At 43.9% G+C, this 20,259-nt stretch overlaps 1 protein-coding gene across 1 annotated transcript in view; it reads left to right on the top strand.

The window, feature by feature from the left end:
* The window catches only part of aopep (aminopeptidase O (putative)), a 75,019-nt gene that overhangs the window by 36,639 nt on the left and 18,121 nt on the right, over positions 1 to 20,259 (top strand). Inside the window, exon 13 of the mRNA XM_008284052.1 lies at positions 1,128 to 1,214. Within this exon, the coding sequence (XP_008282274.1) occupies positions 1,128 to 1,214 (87 nt within the window). The remainder of the gene's footprint in view (positions 1 to 1,127; positions 1,215 to 20,259) is intronic.

Below are 20,259 nucleotides of genomic sequence, written 5' to 3'. Positions count from 1 at the left end.
TTGTCATCAGTCTCTCTTTTTTTTTTCCTCCACTAAGTTCTTCTCTCCGCTGCTCCCTCTTTGTTTTTCCTCTTCCCTGTGTTATTTTTACACGCTTTGTTTCACAGTGTGTGATACCATCTCTAATCTCTACCTCTCCTGCGCTCCCTTTACCTCTCTTTTTTGCTCCCCTGTTTCGGTCTCTCCCTTCTGTCTCTGAGTGAAGTGCGGCACACACACTGCTGTACATCTGTTGCGTGCCATTCTGTGCTGCCTATCAAATTTCCCATAAAGCTCTCGCGTTGTTGTTAATTGCTTTTCCTGTATTTCTCACTTCTCCCATTTGTCCGTCTGTTGAAATAATTCCTAACGAGACACGAGCAGAGCGTTTGTTCTTTTTTCTGAAAAGCACAAACAATGTTTGCACTTTTGGAAATAACTTGTCCACTTCAAGTTCAAGTGTTTGGAAACCTCACTTTAAACTGTTTTATATAACACTGACAGTGATATTAATTAACGTGGAGGAGAGGAATCATTGACGGTAGACGGCCTTGATCGTGATTGGCTGTTAAATGGAAATCTGTCCTATAGGGAGGATTTTTTTTTTCTCTTTGCGCTCCAGACTCAGTTACAGCAACATACTTTCACTGTTACTCTTTTGTCTCAGCCGGTTGTTTGTGTTGGTTATATATGGAGCACGAGTGAGCGCCAAATAGTTGGAATTAATGTGAGCCTGCTAGAGAGAGAGAGAGAGACGGAGCTATGGACTACATTTGCGTGTCTGTCTACTTTACAGTCTGTCAAGGCTTGCACGCTAATGGCTCACTGAGAGTTCTTTTTTTTAATGTATATTCATGTGTGCCTTTTAACTAGAGACAGAAAGTGCATCTTAAGTCTGTTTACATTTACTTTTTTGCTCTTGGACATGACCTCTTGCTTTCTTTCTCCCTTCTCTGTCATCATTACACCTTTATGATTTCTTCTGTGCTTATCCCACCCCTCTTTTTTTTCCCCCTCTCTCTTCTCCTTCACGCTGTCTTCCCTCTCACTCAAATCCTCCTACTTTGTTATCTCCTCCTGTCTACCTCTACGTTCTCTTCTTTTTTCCCGCCTTCGCCACCTCACCCCCCTCATCCTCCCTCCTGCAGGTTGTAAAATGGATTCTCCTCAGTCAGAGTCATCAGGGGAAGGGCAGAAAGCGGAAGAGAATAGAGCCCAAGGTGAACTACAAAGAGGTAGGAGGCACTCTACTGTATTAAAACCTCTGCCTACCTTCTCTCTGCTTTACTTCTAAATGTTGGACTCCCTTTCTGTTTTTTTTTGGGAAGCCTCTTTTCGTCCTAACAATCTTGAGTCTTTCTGAAGTCGCTGTGATTCATGAAAACACAATTATCCCCCAATTCTGTTTATGTGTTGTGTCTGCGAGGCCAGACTACCCGGCACTTCTTTAAGTCTGTGTTTATGTTGTGTCCCGCGCCTACATATTTAACCTTTTAAGAGCGTGTATACACTACATGCTGTGTGTGTGTGTGTGTGTGTGTGTGTGGGATGGTGTCTGTGTTTATGCGCCTCGACAATCAGGGCTTGATTTGGCCTTGAACCTCCCTTGAATCCTTCCTTTTCTTCCCATACTTCCTGTCAATTTGCCCACTTTACTACCAAATAAAATAGTAAAAAGAAAAAAAAAAAAGCCATAAAAACAATCTGAAAACACTGTTTTGCCCCTGTGTGTGTGTGTGTGTGTGTAGTGTTAATTAGGGCTCTCTGGAGACGGCTAATCCCCTCCACCCACTAATTGACACACGCACTTGCACACGCCTGCATCATTAATGAACGCACACTGATCTATAAGTCACAGAGGGCCCGAAATCATTAGCGAGAGTAGAGCAGCTTTTATATATCACTCGCAATATGCTCAGATGTTGTCGACTGCTGGAAACATTTGCAAAAGCCACTCATCTTTTTTATACAGTACATTTTATGTCATGAATAAGTTAGGTAAGAGCCCCTGGGTGTCTTTGAATCAAATTTCGGAGGGTGGCGGAGGGAGGGGGGGATACAACGCTCATTCATTGCCGAGACTATTGTTGTATATCCACTGGCTTTTTAGGGGCTTTAAATTTCCCTTCAACACTTTGCGGCTTTCAACAGATGTAACGCAAGCTTTATTAATAAGCGGAGGCATAAATATTTAGGCTGAAATTCATTGAATATCTTACAAAACCTCATGCTGGAACATGATTTTTTTTTTTTTTTCTGGATTAGATTACCTTCAATTCCTGTGTTGTAATTTTGGAGCACACAGTGAATGAAATGCCAGAGCAAGCACCACCACCCCACCCCCCACCACCCCTCACTCCCTCTTCAACCACCTGATACCTACCGTCTGGCATATTTACAACGTACACACACACATACACACGAATACACTTACTTCTAAAGGGGGGCAGCTAAAGGGCCTCTTCCTGTGGGGGGCAGAGAGTGCTGAAATCAGCCTCATGAAAGAATAGCCAATTACTGTCCACTTGGCCATACACAATAGTGAGAAAGAGGAGGGGAGGGACGAACGGACGGACGGATGGAGCGAGGGAGCAGGGGGATATAGGGGCGGGGGTGTGGGAGGTCAGCGTTTGAAGTTACACCATAAAAGCCGTCCTGAAAGGAAACACGGAGTGACCCCCCTCCCAACACACACACCATCCACTCCTCGCCCCACTCTCCCCTGCGGCCCAGCCCTCTCCTCTCTCTCCTCCCCTTGCGTCTCCCTCCCTCCCTCCCTCCTTTTGTTTCTATGAACAGAGAGTGCCCCATGGACAGACCAGGTGTATTTTATATTACTCCTTCATGTACTTCAAACGCCAAACAGCCCAATTTCTCCTCACCAACCTCCCCCTCTTCCTCTCTTGATCTACCTCTCTTCCCTCTGTCTACCAGCCTGTTGCAAGGCTATAAATCACTCGGCAGACCTGATCAGCAAAGGCGGAGGGGAAAAACAGAGGGAAGGCGGTTAAAACACAGGAGACAGGAGGGTAGAAAGGGATAAAAAAAAAAAAAAAATAGTTGGGGTGAATCCGAGATGAAGATGCGACTGGAGCATGGAACAATGAGAGTGAAATGCGAAAAGCCCTCAATGCCAGTGTTGTGCATCGTGTATCCCATGCGCTTGTCTTTTAGATCGTTTCAGTGTGGACTGGAAAAATACGGTTAAGTCATAAAATGATGAGCTTTGGCAGAAAAATACTTGAGGAAAGAGAAGGGAAAAGGTGATGGAATGACTGGATGAGAAGTGAACAGAAAAGTAGAGCAAAGAGGAAACGACATTTGTAAGTCTGGATTTTTGGATGTGAAGACTGAAGCAAGAGTAAGACCGGTGGTGGGATAGGGGCTGATGATTGTGAAATCCAGTAGGGTAATAAATCTTTTGCGGACATTTGAGGAAATGAAGAGCAGAGTGGATGCATGAAGAGACGAGAGGAGCTCACGAGAGATGAAAAATTACAGGACTGGTCAGATGATGTAAGAGTGGTTAGGAAGAGCGGGAAGAGATGGTGAGGGAGGGAGCGGAGAAGGTAGGACTTTTAGTGGGCAGGAATTAGGCTGGGCCAGTGTTACATTTAGCGCTAATGACATCAGGGATGATTAGGGAACGTATACACACTCACACACTCTCACAAACCTATAGCGGCTCTAAGAGCCAGACACCCCCTACAGAGCAGCCCGAGATCTGGTCAATTTAATAGGGCCAAAGTTTATTACCGGCTTCCCCTCATCTTTGTTTTCGTGTAACATTATTGATTCACGAGCATCTCGGCGTGCACGTCCGGCTTCATTTGTGTACGCGTGCAACTCGTCTGTGCACGTGTGATGGGTGTGCGCGTGTCCAGTGCATGCAGAGAGGTCGGTGGAGGGATATTAGTCACGCCCGCCTGGTAATGGGCCTCATTTTGCTCTCATTTTCATCTGCGGTCTCTGTAATGAGGGGGTCCATCTGCCCCTGCTGATCAGCACAGGAAACCCTGTAGGCGAAAAAGGACTGTGAGATCTTGGCCAACTCTTTTGGCAATGACATACTTCTCTACTCTTTAAAGATGCGAGTTGTAATTGATCTGGGTCTTATATCAATCAACTGGATTCCATATTAAAATGCCTCAAAAATAGTCACTCGGCATCACAACATGCTTTAAACTTTCCTAAAAAACCTCAGTGCAGCTTTGCTGAGTATGTTTTATTACTCAAGCTTCATGGAACAACTGGCCTGTGGAATGGATCTAATGGCTGGCAGATGCAGCGAGGTCAAAATAACATTAACTCTCACACATACAATGGTCAAAATTAAAGATGTATTCTGACGTGGTGATTTAAAGTTGCTACTCAAGTAAATGGCTTCCATACTTTAGGTTCCTATAGTTCTATTTAACGTTTCTGCACTAGTGTACCATTTATTAGATGCAGTCTGACACACTGTATTTCCTCTGGTGCAGATGTGATAAGGTCCTGTATATAGAAAATGTTTACATAGCTCTTCCCCTGGATAAACAAATCCGGGAAATTGTGTAATCCTGAATTCTTGTCATTCCAGCAGAAATTGTTCTGCACCACACTATTTTTAACTCTACACTGCACACCTTTGGGAATGTAAGGGTGCACAGTTGCGACGTCCACCCGACTAATGGGAACATTTAGGTGGACGGTTTGATCATAATCACAAACTTATACGATTGCATGCGTGCATCTCCAGAGTTTTTAACCGCACCTAATGATTTCAAGCTTTAGCGACAGGGTAAACATGTGATTATGCTCAGTTTCTGCACAGACAGGGAGGCTCGGGCTCAGAGTGGTAATGTAGCGCAGAACAGGCACATCTTTCCGTGCACCACAGATGCAGCCGAATAGGTGGACGATGAGTCAGCCTCCATCTCAGTGTCACTCCGTCACCTCATTTGCACCTACATGGCAATCTGCACCTTCCTGGTCGATAGTACGAGTTAACGCGTACAACCGGGTCTGTGTTTGTGGCTGAGAAAATGTCAACAACAGGTTTAGAGGAACATCCTGTCTTGAAAAAAGCTCTTTAAACTGTAAAGTCGCGTCTGCTGATACAGACGGGGTTTAGTATTCTGCAGCTAAAGCTAATAATTGTGGGTTGGTGAACAACGGCTCATAACTTTGAATGTTGTGTGTATTAAAGGGCCTAAAGGATATGCACAAAGTACATATTATTGTGTCTGACAAAACAGTCTGACCACAGGGTCCATTTAGTGGCCATTCTGGAGCTTTTGACTTCCCCACTTGTCAGGGCATTGTTGGTAATTTCCTTTTTTTGTGAGCGAAGTGCTCAATACTGAAGCACCAGAGCTGCTACTAAATGGACCTTGCAGTGCTGGTATGCCACAAGGACATAGATGTCAGCTTCTATTTTGGGAGATAATGTAAACCTACAAAGAAATGAGCTGAGTTTGAGTGGTGACTGAAATCTCTTGTGTTGTAATGAGGTGCGATGTTGATGGCTTGACAGGGGAAATGGTAGTGGTAACTGGAGCCCCCGTGGGAGAGTAAACAGTAGGGAGGGCGATGATCAAAAGCGTCTTCAGCTGGGTGGGGTTTGCAGGTGGCGCACATTACTCTGCCATAGTAGGCTTCTGTAAGTGGAGGATGAGGAAAAAAACAAGGAGAGCAATGTGGAAATTGTTCCAGTCTGTGTTATTTGGCACTTTGACACGGCTTTGATTATTGTAAATGCTGCTGAGCGGTGGTGGATCGGTAATTTGCGAGACGTAAAAGATCGACTGTGTTAAAAAAATCCAAGTCCGTGTTTTGCCAGGATAGATTTAAATGTTTTGTGTGTGTGTACATGTGCAATAAATTGCTGCTCGTAATCAAAAAGCTTGAGTAGCAAATTGCCCAACTGTTGTTCTCTGTGCCTTCCTGTCTCTGTCTCTGTTTGGAGTTTGACCAGCACCCATGAAATCAAGCATATCTGTTTAGTAATGGTGTTTTTTATGGCATCTGTGTTGTTGTTTTCCTCAATAAGACGTCACTGCTTCAAAGTGCGCTCCGCCATATTTGGCAGTGCAAACTCCACCCCTGTGCAGTGTTGACAAGGACACATCTGGTTTTTCCTCATCTCTGTTTTCCAATCTCCAGTGCACTCTTCTCTGGTTTATGCCGCTGTCTCCCCGTCCTTCTCTCTTACTCCTTCTCTCTTACACTTTTTCTTACCAGCTCTGTCGCTCTTTCTGTTTCTCCCTCTCTCTGTGATTTATTGGCAATGAATCAGGGATGAGGGAGTATGCCGGAGGAGAGATGGGAACATTCAGGGAAATGGCTGTTTCCGGCCAGACTCCACATCGGGATGGGAAATGGTCGGAAGAAAAGTGTGCTTGTGCATGGTTTTCTTTTCATGTGTGTGTGTGTGTGTGTGTGTGTCTCCATCATTAGACCAACTGGGGATCAGCTCTGAGCCGCTCTGGTTCACTGTTGTGAGCAACGACCCTTTAACTGTCTTGAAATAAAATGCATGGAAAAAGAATCCATCCTAATGCTTTCAAATGATGTTTTAAATTGCACAGTGTCCAGCAGTGTGAGCAGTATTTGATAAAATTGGAAAGGTCAGCAATGGTGCACACTCATAGGTTTATGTCTTGTGGTTCCAATTATCTCTTTGAATCTGTTTTTGTGGCTTGTATTCAAATAAAAGAGACGTTTGTGATGTGAAGCTGAAGGCTGAGGTGTTGCTTATAACAAGAATCGGCAGATAAACATTTGGATTATAAAAGGCGGCTATGGTGAAGAAGGAAATGAGCTGCAAGGTGCAATTCTCACAATTTTCCTAGAACCATGAGCTCCTGCATAGCGCTGAAAGGATACGATTAAGTGGCTGGTTTCCGCAACAGAATGTCTGAAGTATGCAGGATGAGGAGCTCAGAGGAGGAAGTGGAAGTTGGACAAGTTTGTGTTCTGGTCAATCTGTTGCTGCACTTCACCTAAATCTAAAGGCCCAGTCACAAAGCACTGATATACTAAAATGTTGTTGCTGTATCAGTTGTTTACAGAAAAACCGCTGCAATCATTAATAGGGTCAAATGCATGCACACGGTTGGGGTGAACTTTGATTTCACGCCACTGACCTGCAAACAAACCCTCTTGACTCGGTGGACCTTTGAGAGATGGAGGGTCCAAAAAAAAACCACATGAGCCCGTTGTAGCTTACGGGCCTTTCAGCACCATCTTTCATTTCACCTCTTTTGCCGGAGTGTAGGGAGTCAGTGGTAGGAATCCATCTTCTGAATAAACTGTGTGAGCTTATTGTCCCGTTATAAATCGAGTGTGTCAGCAGCTAGCTCCACTGCTACAGTATTCCTTCAACTAGCTCTGTGAGCAGTTACCCGGGTAACACCAAATATTTCACAAATATGCACTCACTGAGTTCTTCACGCAACTTTCTGATTGCCATAATAAGGAGCCAGAAATGATATATTGAGGAGATAGATGGAAGACTGGATGGTTATATGTATGGAAAGATGAATGGATGGTTGGAGAAGAGAGTCATACACTGTCTACATACATGACACTGACATTTACAGATCGATGGACAATAAGGACACAGCAGCACACATAGTGTCGCTACAGAGGAACGGATCACTACATTCCTTTGAGTACATGAGATCCTTCAAAGCTCCTGCAGATGAGCCCGGGGAGGGAAACGAGGGAAAGTGAAAGAGCAAAAGACAATCAGAGGAGAAACGGAGAGAGAGGGTTGAGTGTAGGACATCTAAAGAGACAATAGAGCTGGAGCAAAACAACAGATCAATAAAAAGCATCTTACTGGTTTTGTCATTTTCAGCAGTATCTGTTGAGAAAAGTGCTGACCAGGAGGGACAGATTGTGTGAGAATCAAAGGATCTGTGTGGCAAACAAATGTTGTCTGATTGACCATTCTTTCACGCTGGCTTTGCGTCGATAAGCTGTTGATCCGTCGGTACCTGCCAATGAAACTTTTCAGTCCACTTGTGTGCTTGTTGGAATAAGCATTTAAGGGTGTACCTTTTGTTTTGTGCCAAATCTGATGTAATGATCCATAAATCTAGCAAACACACGTACTTGTACAGAACATATACAGCACTGTATTGTATTACACTGGTAACTGGTTCCTCCTGTATATGAGACTCCAGAGTTTAACTCGTGCTGTGATATGACAGGATATTACCGGATATACTGATGGGAAGCACAATCTCTATAAAAGTCTATGTAAAAAAATAAAAAAGCAAAATAGAACAAAATCCGGTTGTTTTACAGTTTGTCTCTTAAAATTTGTACTCCTGATGTTTCTGACAGCCGTGCTGATGGAGGGAAAAAAAACAGTTTTCCCTTTTGATAGGTACTCAAAAGCGAAGCTAAAATTTAGCAGCTGCGCGAATGTTAAGAGATTGAAAGATTTATGCTTGGAGTCGGGAGGACAGGAGACGGCTTCATTTGTGTTGTGTTAATGAGGGAGAGCAGGACAGAAAGAAAGTGAGAGGGAGAAATTGCCAGTGTGTATTTGTCTCATTTATCACTCAGCAGCAGTTCTGTTTTCGGGGTCATTTGAAGCTCACAGCCTGTCTCATCTCGTCCGGGGAGTCCCTGCAGTGCGTGTGCGTGCATGTGGTGTTTTTTGAAATGTGTACGTGTTTGTGAATGAGGGGGTGATGTATAGAGATCACCGGTCGGGGTTGACGATGCTGACAGGCTGTTTCATGACAGGCATAGCTGTTCAGAAATACCACTTAGGCCCTCATGACTCTCTGAGGAACACGCATGCACACAGACACACATGCAAGTCATTCTAACTTTATATAATGTATTACCGAGCTTCTTGCGACACAACTAAATGCTCAACCGCAAACCTTTCCTTAACCCAAACCCTAAAATTAATTCTGAAACCTAAAACCAAATCTTGACTCCAGTGCAGACCTTTAAATGTGTGTCAGAAAGTGAGGATTGGCCAAAATGTCCTCACTTTTCAAGCATGTCCTCACTCCCAAGGTCTAAAACTCAAATTGGAGCCTATAAAGATTCAAGCACACACACACACAGGCAAAGATGCAAATGCAAGGTAAGGCAATGAGTTGTGGTAGAGTTAAGGGGAGGAAAGAGGGGGGGAGTTATCCAGAGTAGCTAGAACAGGCTTTTTCACTGAAGTGGTCAAAAAGTGCACACACATAAACATGTGCACACATACGCATGCATTCTGAATCCCAGAAGCATTTGAGTGTCATTAAAGTGCAGCTGTGTTTGTCTTTCCAGCACACATGGAAAACACATCAGGGACAGAGAGAGAGAGAGAGGGAGAGACAGAGAGAAAGAGAACAGTGTGCTGAATATGTCTGCCACAATACATACAAAATAAGCACCACACTTCGTCACTCTTACAAATACACATTGTTCACTTTGGAACGCGTTCAAACACAAATTTAGACATTCACTTACAACGCGGCGCTATAAAACGCAGTGTAGCGCAGAGGTCGCGATGTTAAAGCCGGTGACACTCCAGCCAGATATTTTAGTGTAGAGTCGTGTTCAATATTGGGCAGGGCTGTAAAATGGAACGGGCTTTTTTAGTGGTGGGAAATGAATCAATGCTTTTCATATAAAAACCTGATTTAGGCGTCACCTCGTCGCTTTCATAGGTACAGTATGTAATGTTGTGTGTCTGCGTGTGTGTGTGTGTGTGAATGCGGCGTGCTGAGTGCTAAAACATCTGTCTTTCCTGGTAATGACCAAGGAGCCGACAGCGCCCTCAGACAGCCCTGACGCATGTAGCCTTGTGAAAAACACACTCACTGATACACATGCACGCAAAGTAGTGTCAGCTGTACGCTACTAGGCCCAACGATTATAGAAATCCCCGCACATGAAACCAATAATATCAACCCGAAGATCTGACAGGGAGTGTTTGAGAGGCTGCTGTTGTTATAGAGGGAGCCTGGCTTATGATCTTCATTTGTTGGATGGAGGTGGGGGGGGGGGTCACAGTTATTCATACCATGTGAGTGGGTTTCTTGTCCCAAAAGCACCATTGGTTTTCCCTTCAAAGCCACAGCACTTTTAAGATTATCCCAAATTCCTGAAGAGCAGAGACAAATCGATGGTCTAACTGTGATTTTATGAAGTGGCTCGTTGCCAACAGGCCGTCTCGTGAAAAAAATACTCCCAGACTGATACCACATAGACAGATGAAATATGTATCAAAACCCATCACAATTTCCTAAATCCCAAGGTGATGGTCTTTGAAATTTCTTATTTTGTCTGACCGTCAGCCAAAAACACAAATATTTTCTGTGTTCTATCAGACAGCGTTAAGACAAAGCAGAACATCCTCGCTGTTGAGAAGTTGGAACAAGGGAATGCTCGACATTATTGCTTGAATAACAAACTGTTGTTGAATTGTGTCTTTTCATTAATTAACAGCTTCAGCTCCAGAAATGCACTTAGGAGCAAATAGGACATTCAACATTTCTTCTTTCAGTGGGAATAAAGTGCCAGAAAACAGAGACAAAACCACACTTTAAGAAAGATTCTTTTTGTTCACGATGAACATGTTAAATCACGACAAAACAAGCAGAACTATTCACACTGCCAGGACACGACAGGAGAGAACTAATATCTTAATCTCTCCCAAGGACAGATACACGCAAACAGCCAAACTGCAGCAGGCAACACCTTCTTCCCAAAAATTCCCCAGTCGGGGATATCATATGTTGCTACGCTGAATGTGGTCTTATCATTGGAAAAAGACAGAAGGATTGTCTTCCTGGGGTTTAAATGTAAAGCAAACAACAGGTTTTGAATTTCTCTCCATCTGTTTTTCCAATAGCTTCTCTCGATGCTCTCTCTTACTCCGTCTCTCTCCTGTTTCTGTGGTGTCTCCTGTCATTCTCTGATATCTGCCTCTTTTTCTTCTTCTTCTTGTGTGTGTGTGTCTGTCTGACTCTTTGTGGCTGTGCATGACTCCACAGCTGTGTGTGTCTGTCTGTGCAGCAGATATCTGGGTTTAGTCCATCCCACATACCTCTGTCAGCTCAGACTGCTTAAAACCCAGTCAGCCTGGGGTTCACACAGGAGACAACACGCACATACTGTACGCTGCACACTCACAAACATACAAACACCGGCGCGTTTCGCTCGTACGGGCGCTTGTACAATACAAGTTTCGAGCACGTTTGTACAGATGCTGAAAGGCAGACGTTCGACAGCAGAATCCAGAGATTCTCTTCCTGAACTTGACCTTTTATTTTCATGGCTCTGGCTGTGTTACAGTCTTTCTGCTGCCTCCTTTTCCCATCTCGTCTCTTGCTGCCACTCCCTTTTTTGTGTTCGAGTCATCCCGTCTTTCGTCCTCTTATGTTTTCTCTCCAACTTTGGATCCGTATCTCTCTTCCTCAGTGTATCTTTCAACCGCAGTAGATGCTATCGCTCCACACCCGGGGTCATCGCTGGTGCATGTTTGTGTTTTACCCCTATTATTGTTGTCATCTGACTAAACCCGGCTTGAATGGACAGATCCGAGCTGCCCCTGTGTGTGTGTGTGTGTGCTGATGTGTGTGCGACCAGTGTGCATGCTGACATTTAGAAACCCAACCGCTACGAAATGGCACGCTGAAATTCAATTGCACGAGCTGACATAAGTTTTTCGACCCTTCACTGTGTGTCTGTGCCCTGTTAACCCTCATTACTATAATCAAGAATAGCACCGACCACTGATTGCATTTACCCAGAGCACCTTCAAGGAAGCTGCAGTGTGTGGTTGGTGCCACAGTTTTTTTTTAAATTTTATTATTTATTATTTTTTTCCCTAGAGATAATATTTAACCACAACCCCTGGGCTGCTCTCAGCCTCCGAGGATCAGGCTAGAACAAATGACATGAGGAAATTAAACCCGCGCTATTTTCAGCCGTAGTCACATTTCATACTTTTGTACCTTTGTGTCTTCGAGGGGCGGCCGCTTTAGAATCCGCGAGCTACTGTGAGAGCCTGCGTATTGTATGTTTTTATTTTGAGCATCACGGCTCAACTGAATTCCAATATGGTGATGATTTTGGACCGAGATGTCAGTATTTCCCCCAGAATTGTATTCTTGGCAGGAGGAAAATCCACAGAAGCAGAATATAGACTATCACAAGGCACAAAATCTCCCGGGGGAAATATGGAACGATAATAATACCAGAAAGAAGAATGCATTCGTTTTGGGTGAGTCTATCGATATGTTTCTTTAAGTTAAGCCAGTTTATGGCCCTTTTTGTCAACACTCAGGATTAGAATGGGTAAAGGAAAGTCATTCTCAACTTTCACGATATATAGGCAACCAGAGAAACCCGATAGTTTGAATTTGTATGTTTAAAGAAAAGACGGGTAGGTCAGTATTTTACTTTGTGGATTTGGAACTCTAATGAGTATTTATGGAGCAGAGCACAGCGCACATCATCGTGTTTAGCATAATAAAGGAATATACCACCCAATGCAATGACGTGGTTCACTTACAACAGTTTTGACAACAATGAAGGTCTATAACACGATTTCTAAAATACATCAGCTTTCGATATACACATAACGCCTGTTAAGTGGATCGATTCGCAGTCGCCGGGGTTTTTGCGTAGGGTTTGCTGACGGCTTTCAGAAGTGTTTGTCTCCATCAATTTGTCCTTGTGTAGTTACACAAAAAAGCCTATATGCCTCTGTTCTCCACCACCACCCCTTCCTCCTCACCTCTCTCTTTGTCTAAGCTGACGTCCAGCTGTTTGGATGTGTCACTGTAGTACAAATGCTACAGATTTTTCTCTCTCTCGCACACAAACAGCAGCCCTTTTGTTCGAGTTCTGTTTCAAAGGCCTCTCTCTTTCAAAGGCATACGGGTGGTGCAGGGGCAAAACATTCAACAGCCTCTGCTGAGACCTGGGTTCAGTCCCCATTTGTAACTCCCACTGGTTGTTTAGGGCACCTGCATGGATGGGTAGTTGGATCTGAGGGGGGCTTGTTGTGCCCTTCCGATGAATACGCTGCTGGCAGCACAACGAGAAATATGCCCTTGCCTATTGCTGCCTCCCCCAGATCAACAGTAGCACAAGAAGTGACAAGGACTGTCCCACAGGGGAACCGTGTTTTGCAAAATTGGGGGGGAAGAAAAAAGGGGTGGAAAGATAAAAACAAAAAGGAGGCCTATCAGAAATGTGCATGTGTTTGAGGAGTTGTTTGTCTCTCCACCGGGAACTGAACAAGGGATTGTGGGAGGAGGAGGAGGAATGAGGGAGGTGAGGAAGGCATCCACTGGAGACGGTTAGATTTGCGGCTTGCGTCAAAGCGTAAAGTGCCAGAGATTAATTAAACTTCTCCTGTTTCTGAGGTGCGTGTATGTGTGAATGAGTATGAGTCAGTGCGGTGATGAGTAGGTGAGAAAACATGTTAATTGTCTTCATGATCAATGCCAAATTGCAGGAACATAGAATTTTACATAACGAATGCCCCACCTTCTGCGGCTGCACAAAGAAAGAACAAAGTGTTGAGGCAGTGAGAAACGACTATCCGATGAGTAGGTCTAAGTACACGCCTCGTGCATGCCCGCCGAAAGTGTGTACTTGCGAGTACTTGCGCGTTCATTCTGTGTAGGTGTGTGTGTGTGTTTTTGTGCATGTGTGCAATGCTTACCCAGTTGATTCCCCCTCAGAGCAAGCAGTCCTTCCCCATCGCCGGGCCCACTGTGTGTGGTTTTTCAGCTTAACCCCTGACTCGCAACCCCGCTGTGACCCCATGCTGCCTTTTGATTGGCCTGAGACTGTGAACTTGAAGGCCAAGGAGGAAGATGTGTTGGTGGGGGGAGAGCAGCTACTCAGGGCTACCTATCCTAACAACCAGCAGCTGATTAAACACACTCGAAAACACATGCATTATGCATGCATTTTACAAAATCACACACGGAGGTAGGCTGGGGTAGAAGTTTTTGGATTTGGGACACATGCGAACATGTCGAGCACATGTAGCTGGAGCTGTCCTGTGCGTGTGTACTAGTGCACGATCAAAAATGCATCCAGCACACTTGACTAGCAGAGCATAAATTAGGCACTTAGACTTGTTTGTTTTCCAAATGGGCTTTGTTGATTGGCAGTATCATATACATGCAGTGAATATTTATTTCCCCTATACTCATGCTGGCGAACATTCCTGACACTTTGCTTGTTATTAGCGCATGTGTTGGAAGGTACGTTTGCTGAGACAATCAATCTCAACAGTCATTGAGATTGCAAGGTCAAAACTTCAAAAGTTTTTCTCTTTTCTCTCTCTTTTTTTTCTTTCTTTCTCGTCCCCGTGCGTCTGACTTTCTGAAGCTCTCTATAGGCTTTGAATCTTGATTAGGCTCGGCACTGATTGCAGCAGCCACATCCGCAAACGCGCGCAAACATACAGCCTCGTTCCGCTGTCTGTAGCGTCTGAGGTTGTTGATTAGAGCTGTTTTTAAATTGAAAAACAAAGAATGAACGCTATTAATGATTAAATTACAGATAGACAGTCGCAGCTGTAGGTCATCGCCGAGGTCATCAGTCTGTGACCGGCGCTATCTGTGAGATCATCACCACGCGGCCACAACAGCAGCTGTGACATCATTTGAGGAAATGATAGAAGAGACGACAGCTCTGCTGCACGAGTTGAAAGGGCAACATATGACTCATAGATGACCTTTCGGTATCTCCTGTGTGTGCCTATGTGTGTGTACGTACTCGAATCCATTACCCAAAATTAGTTTACCAAACCTATGTCAGCGGGCCATTTTATAATGTCTTTTTAGACCTTGCGAACCCACAAGATTGCGGTATCATATCCCCACAATGAATGAATTTATTCTTCTCTTGCCACTTATCATATTTATATGGCCCTCTCATTACTGCTGTACCCTTTGCTAAAGTCTCCCACACATGCAGGAGCAAGCACAGCTAGTGTATGAGAGAGGCTTCCTGCTAGCGTGCAACCATGTGATGTGATAATTAAATAGTCACCTGTTTTGTTCTGGGGAGGGATTTAAGCCTCAGTCCAACACGTAGACATTACTTGTTGCCCTTCATTTATTGGTTATGAATACAGCTCAAGAAGTAAAAATCTGTATCTGAAGTAAGAAGTATTAGTAACGGTTCAGGGATTTCAGAGAGCTGAATGACCACTCGCCAAGATTTAATATTTCCCAAGTTACAAAGAGTTTCTTTTACATAATTTGGTTTTCAGTTGTTTTTTTTTTTGCCGCTTGATTGCTATTTTATTCCTGACCATCTGCCCTGTTCTGTTGCACATTTTAATTTCATGCAGCTGTATAGAGCAGTTACAAGCTAATTAAAAGTGTAAGTATTTGTGATGCTATTTATGCTGTCATGTCTTTTGAGAGAATCTTAACAGCTGCCTGGCGTACTGTTTCTCCTCAAGACCCAGGCCTGCCACCATAGTTTGAGCTGATGAATGTTTGGGGCCTTAAATCGACTGTAAAATAAAAGACAGACAAAAAGAGATAAAGAAAGCAAGGAGGGGCATTTAATTGGAGGAGCCAGACGCACAGTTAGGAAAGAAGGAGTGAAAAAGAGTTGGTATGGAGACAGGGAGCAGACAGTCATGGAGACAGAGGCAGAGAGGGAGAGAGAAAGGGAGGGATTTGAGTGAAAGAAAGAGTGAAACCTTAGTACCTGAGGCGTGGGCTGAGGCCTTTAGCTGCTGGTGCCAGAATGTGTTTTTACGAGCTTGTGGTCAGACAGAAATAAAAGGCAGCCGAGCGGCTGAATGGCATCACACACACACACACACACAAACGCATGTACACACATGATTCAATGGCCTCTCAGAAATCACAGTTTGGTTTTATAATGTCACAGTTAGTCAATGTCTCCAACCCCCATAATGCAGTGTGACTGAACAAGCAGCACATTCTCCCCAGTGGTACGAAGGTAGCGGGCGAGGGTAGGAAGAGAGGGGAAGTTAGGGAGGAAAGGAAAGCATTAGCACCTCTCTATTTCTTTTTAAGTCCAGTCGATTCCAGTCAGATTATATTTATGTAGCCCCAGTATCGCAAATCACAAATTTGACTCGAGGGGTTTTATAATCCGTACAACATACAACATCCTTTATCCTTAAGATAATAAAAATTCCCTGAAATCCCTTTAATGGGGGGAAAGATGGAAGAAATTGAAGGAAGAGGTATCGTGTGTACAGAAAAGAACAACATATTAAATTTACAGTATGGATATTGAGGTTGACAGGATTATAGATAGAATGTTAACACGTGGATTTAGAGGGACGCTGAGGGAACAGAGAGAAATTGTTTCTTCAAGTCTTTTTACAGTCAGTTAGTTCAGTTGTTGACTTCTTTGTTTTACACGGTTCTGTTGGTGCCTTTTCTCTTTGTTTATCTCTTTTGTCCTATTTGTCTTTCTTTCTCGCTCACAATTGCTTTGGTCGTTTTCCTTTTTTTGTATTTTTTTATTATTTGACAATACAATACAATTACAATAGGCCTCACTTCTCCAATTATGATGGAGTGCAAGATTTCAAGCCACAATGCTCTGCCAACAGTCCACTGAGAAAACTGCTTAAAAGGGAATAAAGATGGGAGTAAAAAAAAAGATATATATATAATTCTTTTGTAAATCGGTGCATGTCGAAGTAGAAACGTGGGAGATGGCAGCGATGATTCAGTTAGCAGGGGTTATCTGAGGTCCCTCTCGCAGTGATATGATGGTAAATGGCGACCGACTGCTTGAGGTGGCGAGAGACTGGAAGAATAGAAGCTCGTGACCTTGTTTAGCGCAGAGGATGTAAGCGATGGATGAATATTTTGAATGAATTTTGTATATGCACGAAGACTCCTGAAAAACGGACATGGGTTTGCTCTCCGGTGTACTGTACAGAACGAGAGTGGTGCTAAGTGCCGTTGCCATGGAAATGCTGAACAAGTGATGGATTGTTGGAAAGGCACAGAAAAAGATTTCAGATTTGCAGTTTTTTTTTTTTTTTTAATTGGGACAACTCTTTTTATTCTTTCACCCTATCGCAGAGAAGGAGGTAGATTAGAGTCGGTTGCAACTCTATTGTTCTGTACTGCAACCTGATCAACATTTAGAAATGAAATATCACAATAAACTATCTACCGATACCGTGAGCATGTTGGTGCACAATTTGTACAAAAGGCTAAAGAGCTTCAATTCATTTTGTAGCTGCACAAACATGTTATGCAGCAGCAGCAGCAGCAGCAGTAGCATGACTAATGTTGCTCAGTCCCATAGTCCCACACACCCACACACATGTACTGACAGACACGCACACGCAAACACACACACAATATAGCTGCTTCCTCCTTTTGAGTCCTTCTCTCCATTGCTCCTGAACCTCATTTTCTCCAACTCGCCCTCCTCGCATGGGAACACACACGCTTGACTATATATACTTTATTTCATTTATAGTTTGTGGTGGATATCATATCCGGTGTTTACTATAGCTGCGACTCATTGAGCTGTCAGTCACAGTTGCAAACAGTCTATATTTGTGCATGCATGCGCACACGTGTGTGTGTGTGCGCCATTGTTCTGTAGAGGTTTAGAGGTCAATGTGTGAGGGGACATTTCAGCAGCATATTTCCCAGAGGTCCTTGCAAGGCTCCACTCAATATACAGCTGGTGCGACCGACCCGCGCACAGATGTGGTGTTTGTATGTTGGTATGTGGATTGTTTTAGATATAATAGGAGGGAGATTGGTCTAAATATATGTGTTGGTGTGTCTGAAGGGGAGATGGAGAAACAAAGGCTTTTTCACCATTGGCATTCCTTTGACGGAAATGAAATGCTTCTTTCATCTGGTCAAATTCTGCGTTGTGTGCGAAGACATCTTTTCACGTGAATCGCTGGGGTCGACGGGGATACGCTTTCCCTCTCAGTGGTGCTTTCAGCACTGTACTATTAAGGGCTATTGTTAGAGATACCCATGACCCAGTCATGGCATGGGACTGTGTGTGTGTGTGTAACTGTGTGTATAGGCTGTTTGTAAGTGTTTGTGTGCCATTCTAAAGGTTCTAGCCATTAATAAGGGGGTACTCAGCCATGGAGTTCACCTTTTCCCCCCATAACTGCTCTCCCTTATCCTCCATCTCATTCACCCACACACACATACACACTAACCTTTACCTAAGCTACTCTGAAATGATCACTTTTCAAGATATAATGTCAAACAAGACATTAAACATACAAGCAAAAGGTATTCAGCATTTACGTAAAGTCACAATTCTGAAGGTTTTTATCACATAAGTTCCCCTTTATGACCGGATGTGTACAAATGAGGTACAATAAAGTGCAACAACACCTCCTTCCACGACACTGACTCGTGCCACGAGTTTGCAGGTGCATGCAACAGGGCTTAAATGTGTAGAAAATGAAGCAGAGCGGGTTGGGTGAGTAGATACTTTCCGCTTTTAAAGGAGGTATGTCTCGAAGCAACTTTTGAAGAGAGAGAGTTTAAGTAGTTCTCATTGTTCTCCTGGAGTCCGTCGTCGCTGCTCCAAACTTGAATTGCAGTTAATCATAGGAAACAATTTATGCATGTAGTGAAGTGTGAAGCACAGTATTTTTCCTCTAAAATAGTTCAGTGGAAGCGCAGAGTGGCATCAAATAACAAGCACAGTCCTTACAGAGCAGATTTCTGGCTTTGTAAAGAAGCAAATCAGACAGTTTATGGAAAGCAGTGTTAGTTGCTGTTGATGTTGGTAACCTCACCATGGAGATGTTACATGTGATGAGAGAGACAATCATGTTCCTGTCTACTCATTTGTGTACAGTGTGTGTCTGTGTGTGTGTTTGTTAGGATAATAATAATTGGTTTGTAATGTACCATCACTGACCAGGAATTTGGTTTTGGAGACACTGGTGCAGACATATTGATTACCTCCTTAGCAACATGAATACATACAGGCACAACAGGACCTCGCAGTCACCGCAGAAGGACGTGTGCAGTTGTGTGCGAGAGCTGCGTTTTTATTGCTGCGGACTCTTCGCTTTTTTTTTCAAAGGGTGGGAGAGTGAGAAGGATCATGGGTGGGCCCCAAAGAGACTCTTTAGAGATGGAGACGCCACTTCAGAAAACACTCAGCCTTCACAAAATGGAGGGAGGAGGGAGGGATGGAGAGAGAGAGAGAGGAGAGTCAATAGAGGGTGAAGGGAAAGACTGGATATCAGATTTTCCACAGAGTTAGATGATCATCAGTGTCTGTGTGCGTGTGTGCAGCAGCAGCAGTGGTAGTAGTGTTTGATTTGACCATTTGCCAGCTAGAGTCTGGGTGTTATTCCCTCAGCTCCAACAGCTACATGCTGAAATACTTCCTGGTTCTAGGTCAGGTATTTCCCAGCAGCGCTCAGGAGGTTGTTTACCAAAGATAGCTTGGAATGGACGGGCTCTTCACAAAACATATATCCATCTATTCCAGTATTTACCTGCACAGAGGAGGTAAACACATCCAGCATGCGTCCAACCTCCTCCTCCTACTGTCACTATCCTTCTCGCCTTTCTTCTTGTTCTCTCGCGCTCTGCTTCGCTCAGTCACACGCGCACGCTTCATACTTATTTTCACATCAGTCTCCACGGGGCCTTCAGCCATTAATTGTGTCCCAGACTGGGACCAGAGAGAAAGAGAGGCTGGGAGTGCTGGCTGTATCCAGGAGGAGCGGCAGGCAAGGCTAGGCACAGCTGTCCCCGGAGGAGGAAGTCACTCTCTCATATCGCTGCCCACATCCATCCTCAGAATAATCGTCTAAGCTCACCAGTGAGTTTTCGCAGTCCCCGAAGATGTTAGTCATCAGAAGAAAATAGGTGTTTTCCTTTAGGTCCACCTCAGGATAACACAATCAGAGCACGCACGATTAGGAAGCAACAGTAAGACGTTTCCTATTTCCTGAAAACCTTTCGTCTCTTCTCAGTTTTTAGTCACTGCAATCAGGGATTTCACAGCATTCTTACAACTTACAAAGAATAAATGTTCTAAAAGAAGTCTTCTTTTTTTTTTTTTTTGCCATTTGTGTCCCTGAACAGTGCTCCTGTCTTTGTTTCTCCACAATAGGACAAAATCAAAAAAGACAACTTCATTGCTTTGTTTCACCTCTCCTTCTGTTCTTGCGTCGAATCCTAATAATTTCCCTTCATTTGTTCTTTTTTTTTGTCTTGTCCTTGCCTGTTTTGTAATATTTCCCAGTTGTACAAGATTCACTTGATTTAACATATTTATTTAATAACC

This window comes from Stegastes partitus, unplaced genomic scaffold (genome assembly GCF_000690725.1).
Source record: "Stegastes partitus isolate 25-593 unplaced genomic scaffold, Stegastes_partitus-1.0.2 Scaffold341, whole genome shotgun sequence".
Taxonomy (NCBI): domain Eukaryota; kingdom Metazoa; phylum Chordata; class Actinopteri; family Pomacentridae; genus Stegastes; species Stegastes partitus.
Note: the sequence above shows the minus strand (reverse complement) of the source record. Positions and strands in the feature narration are given on the sequence as shown.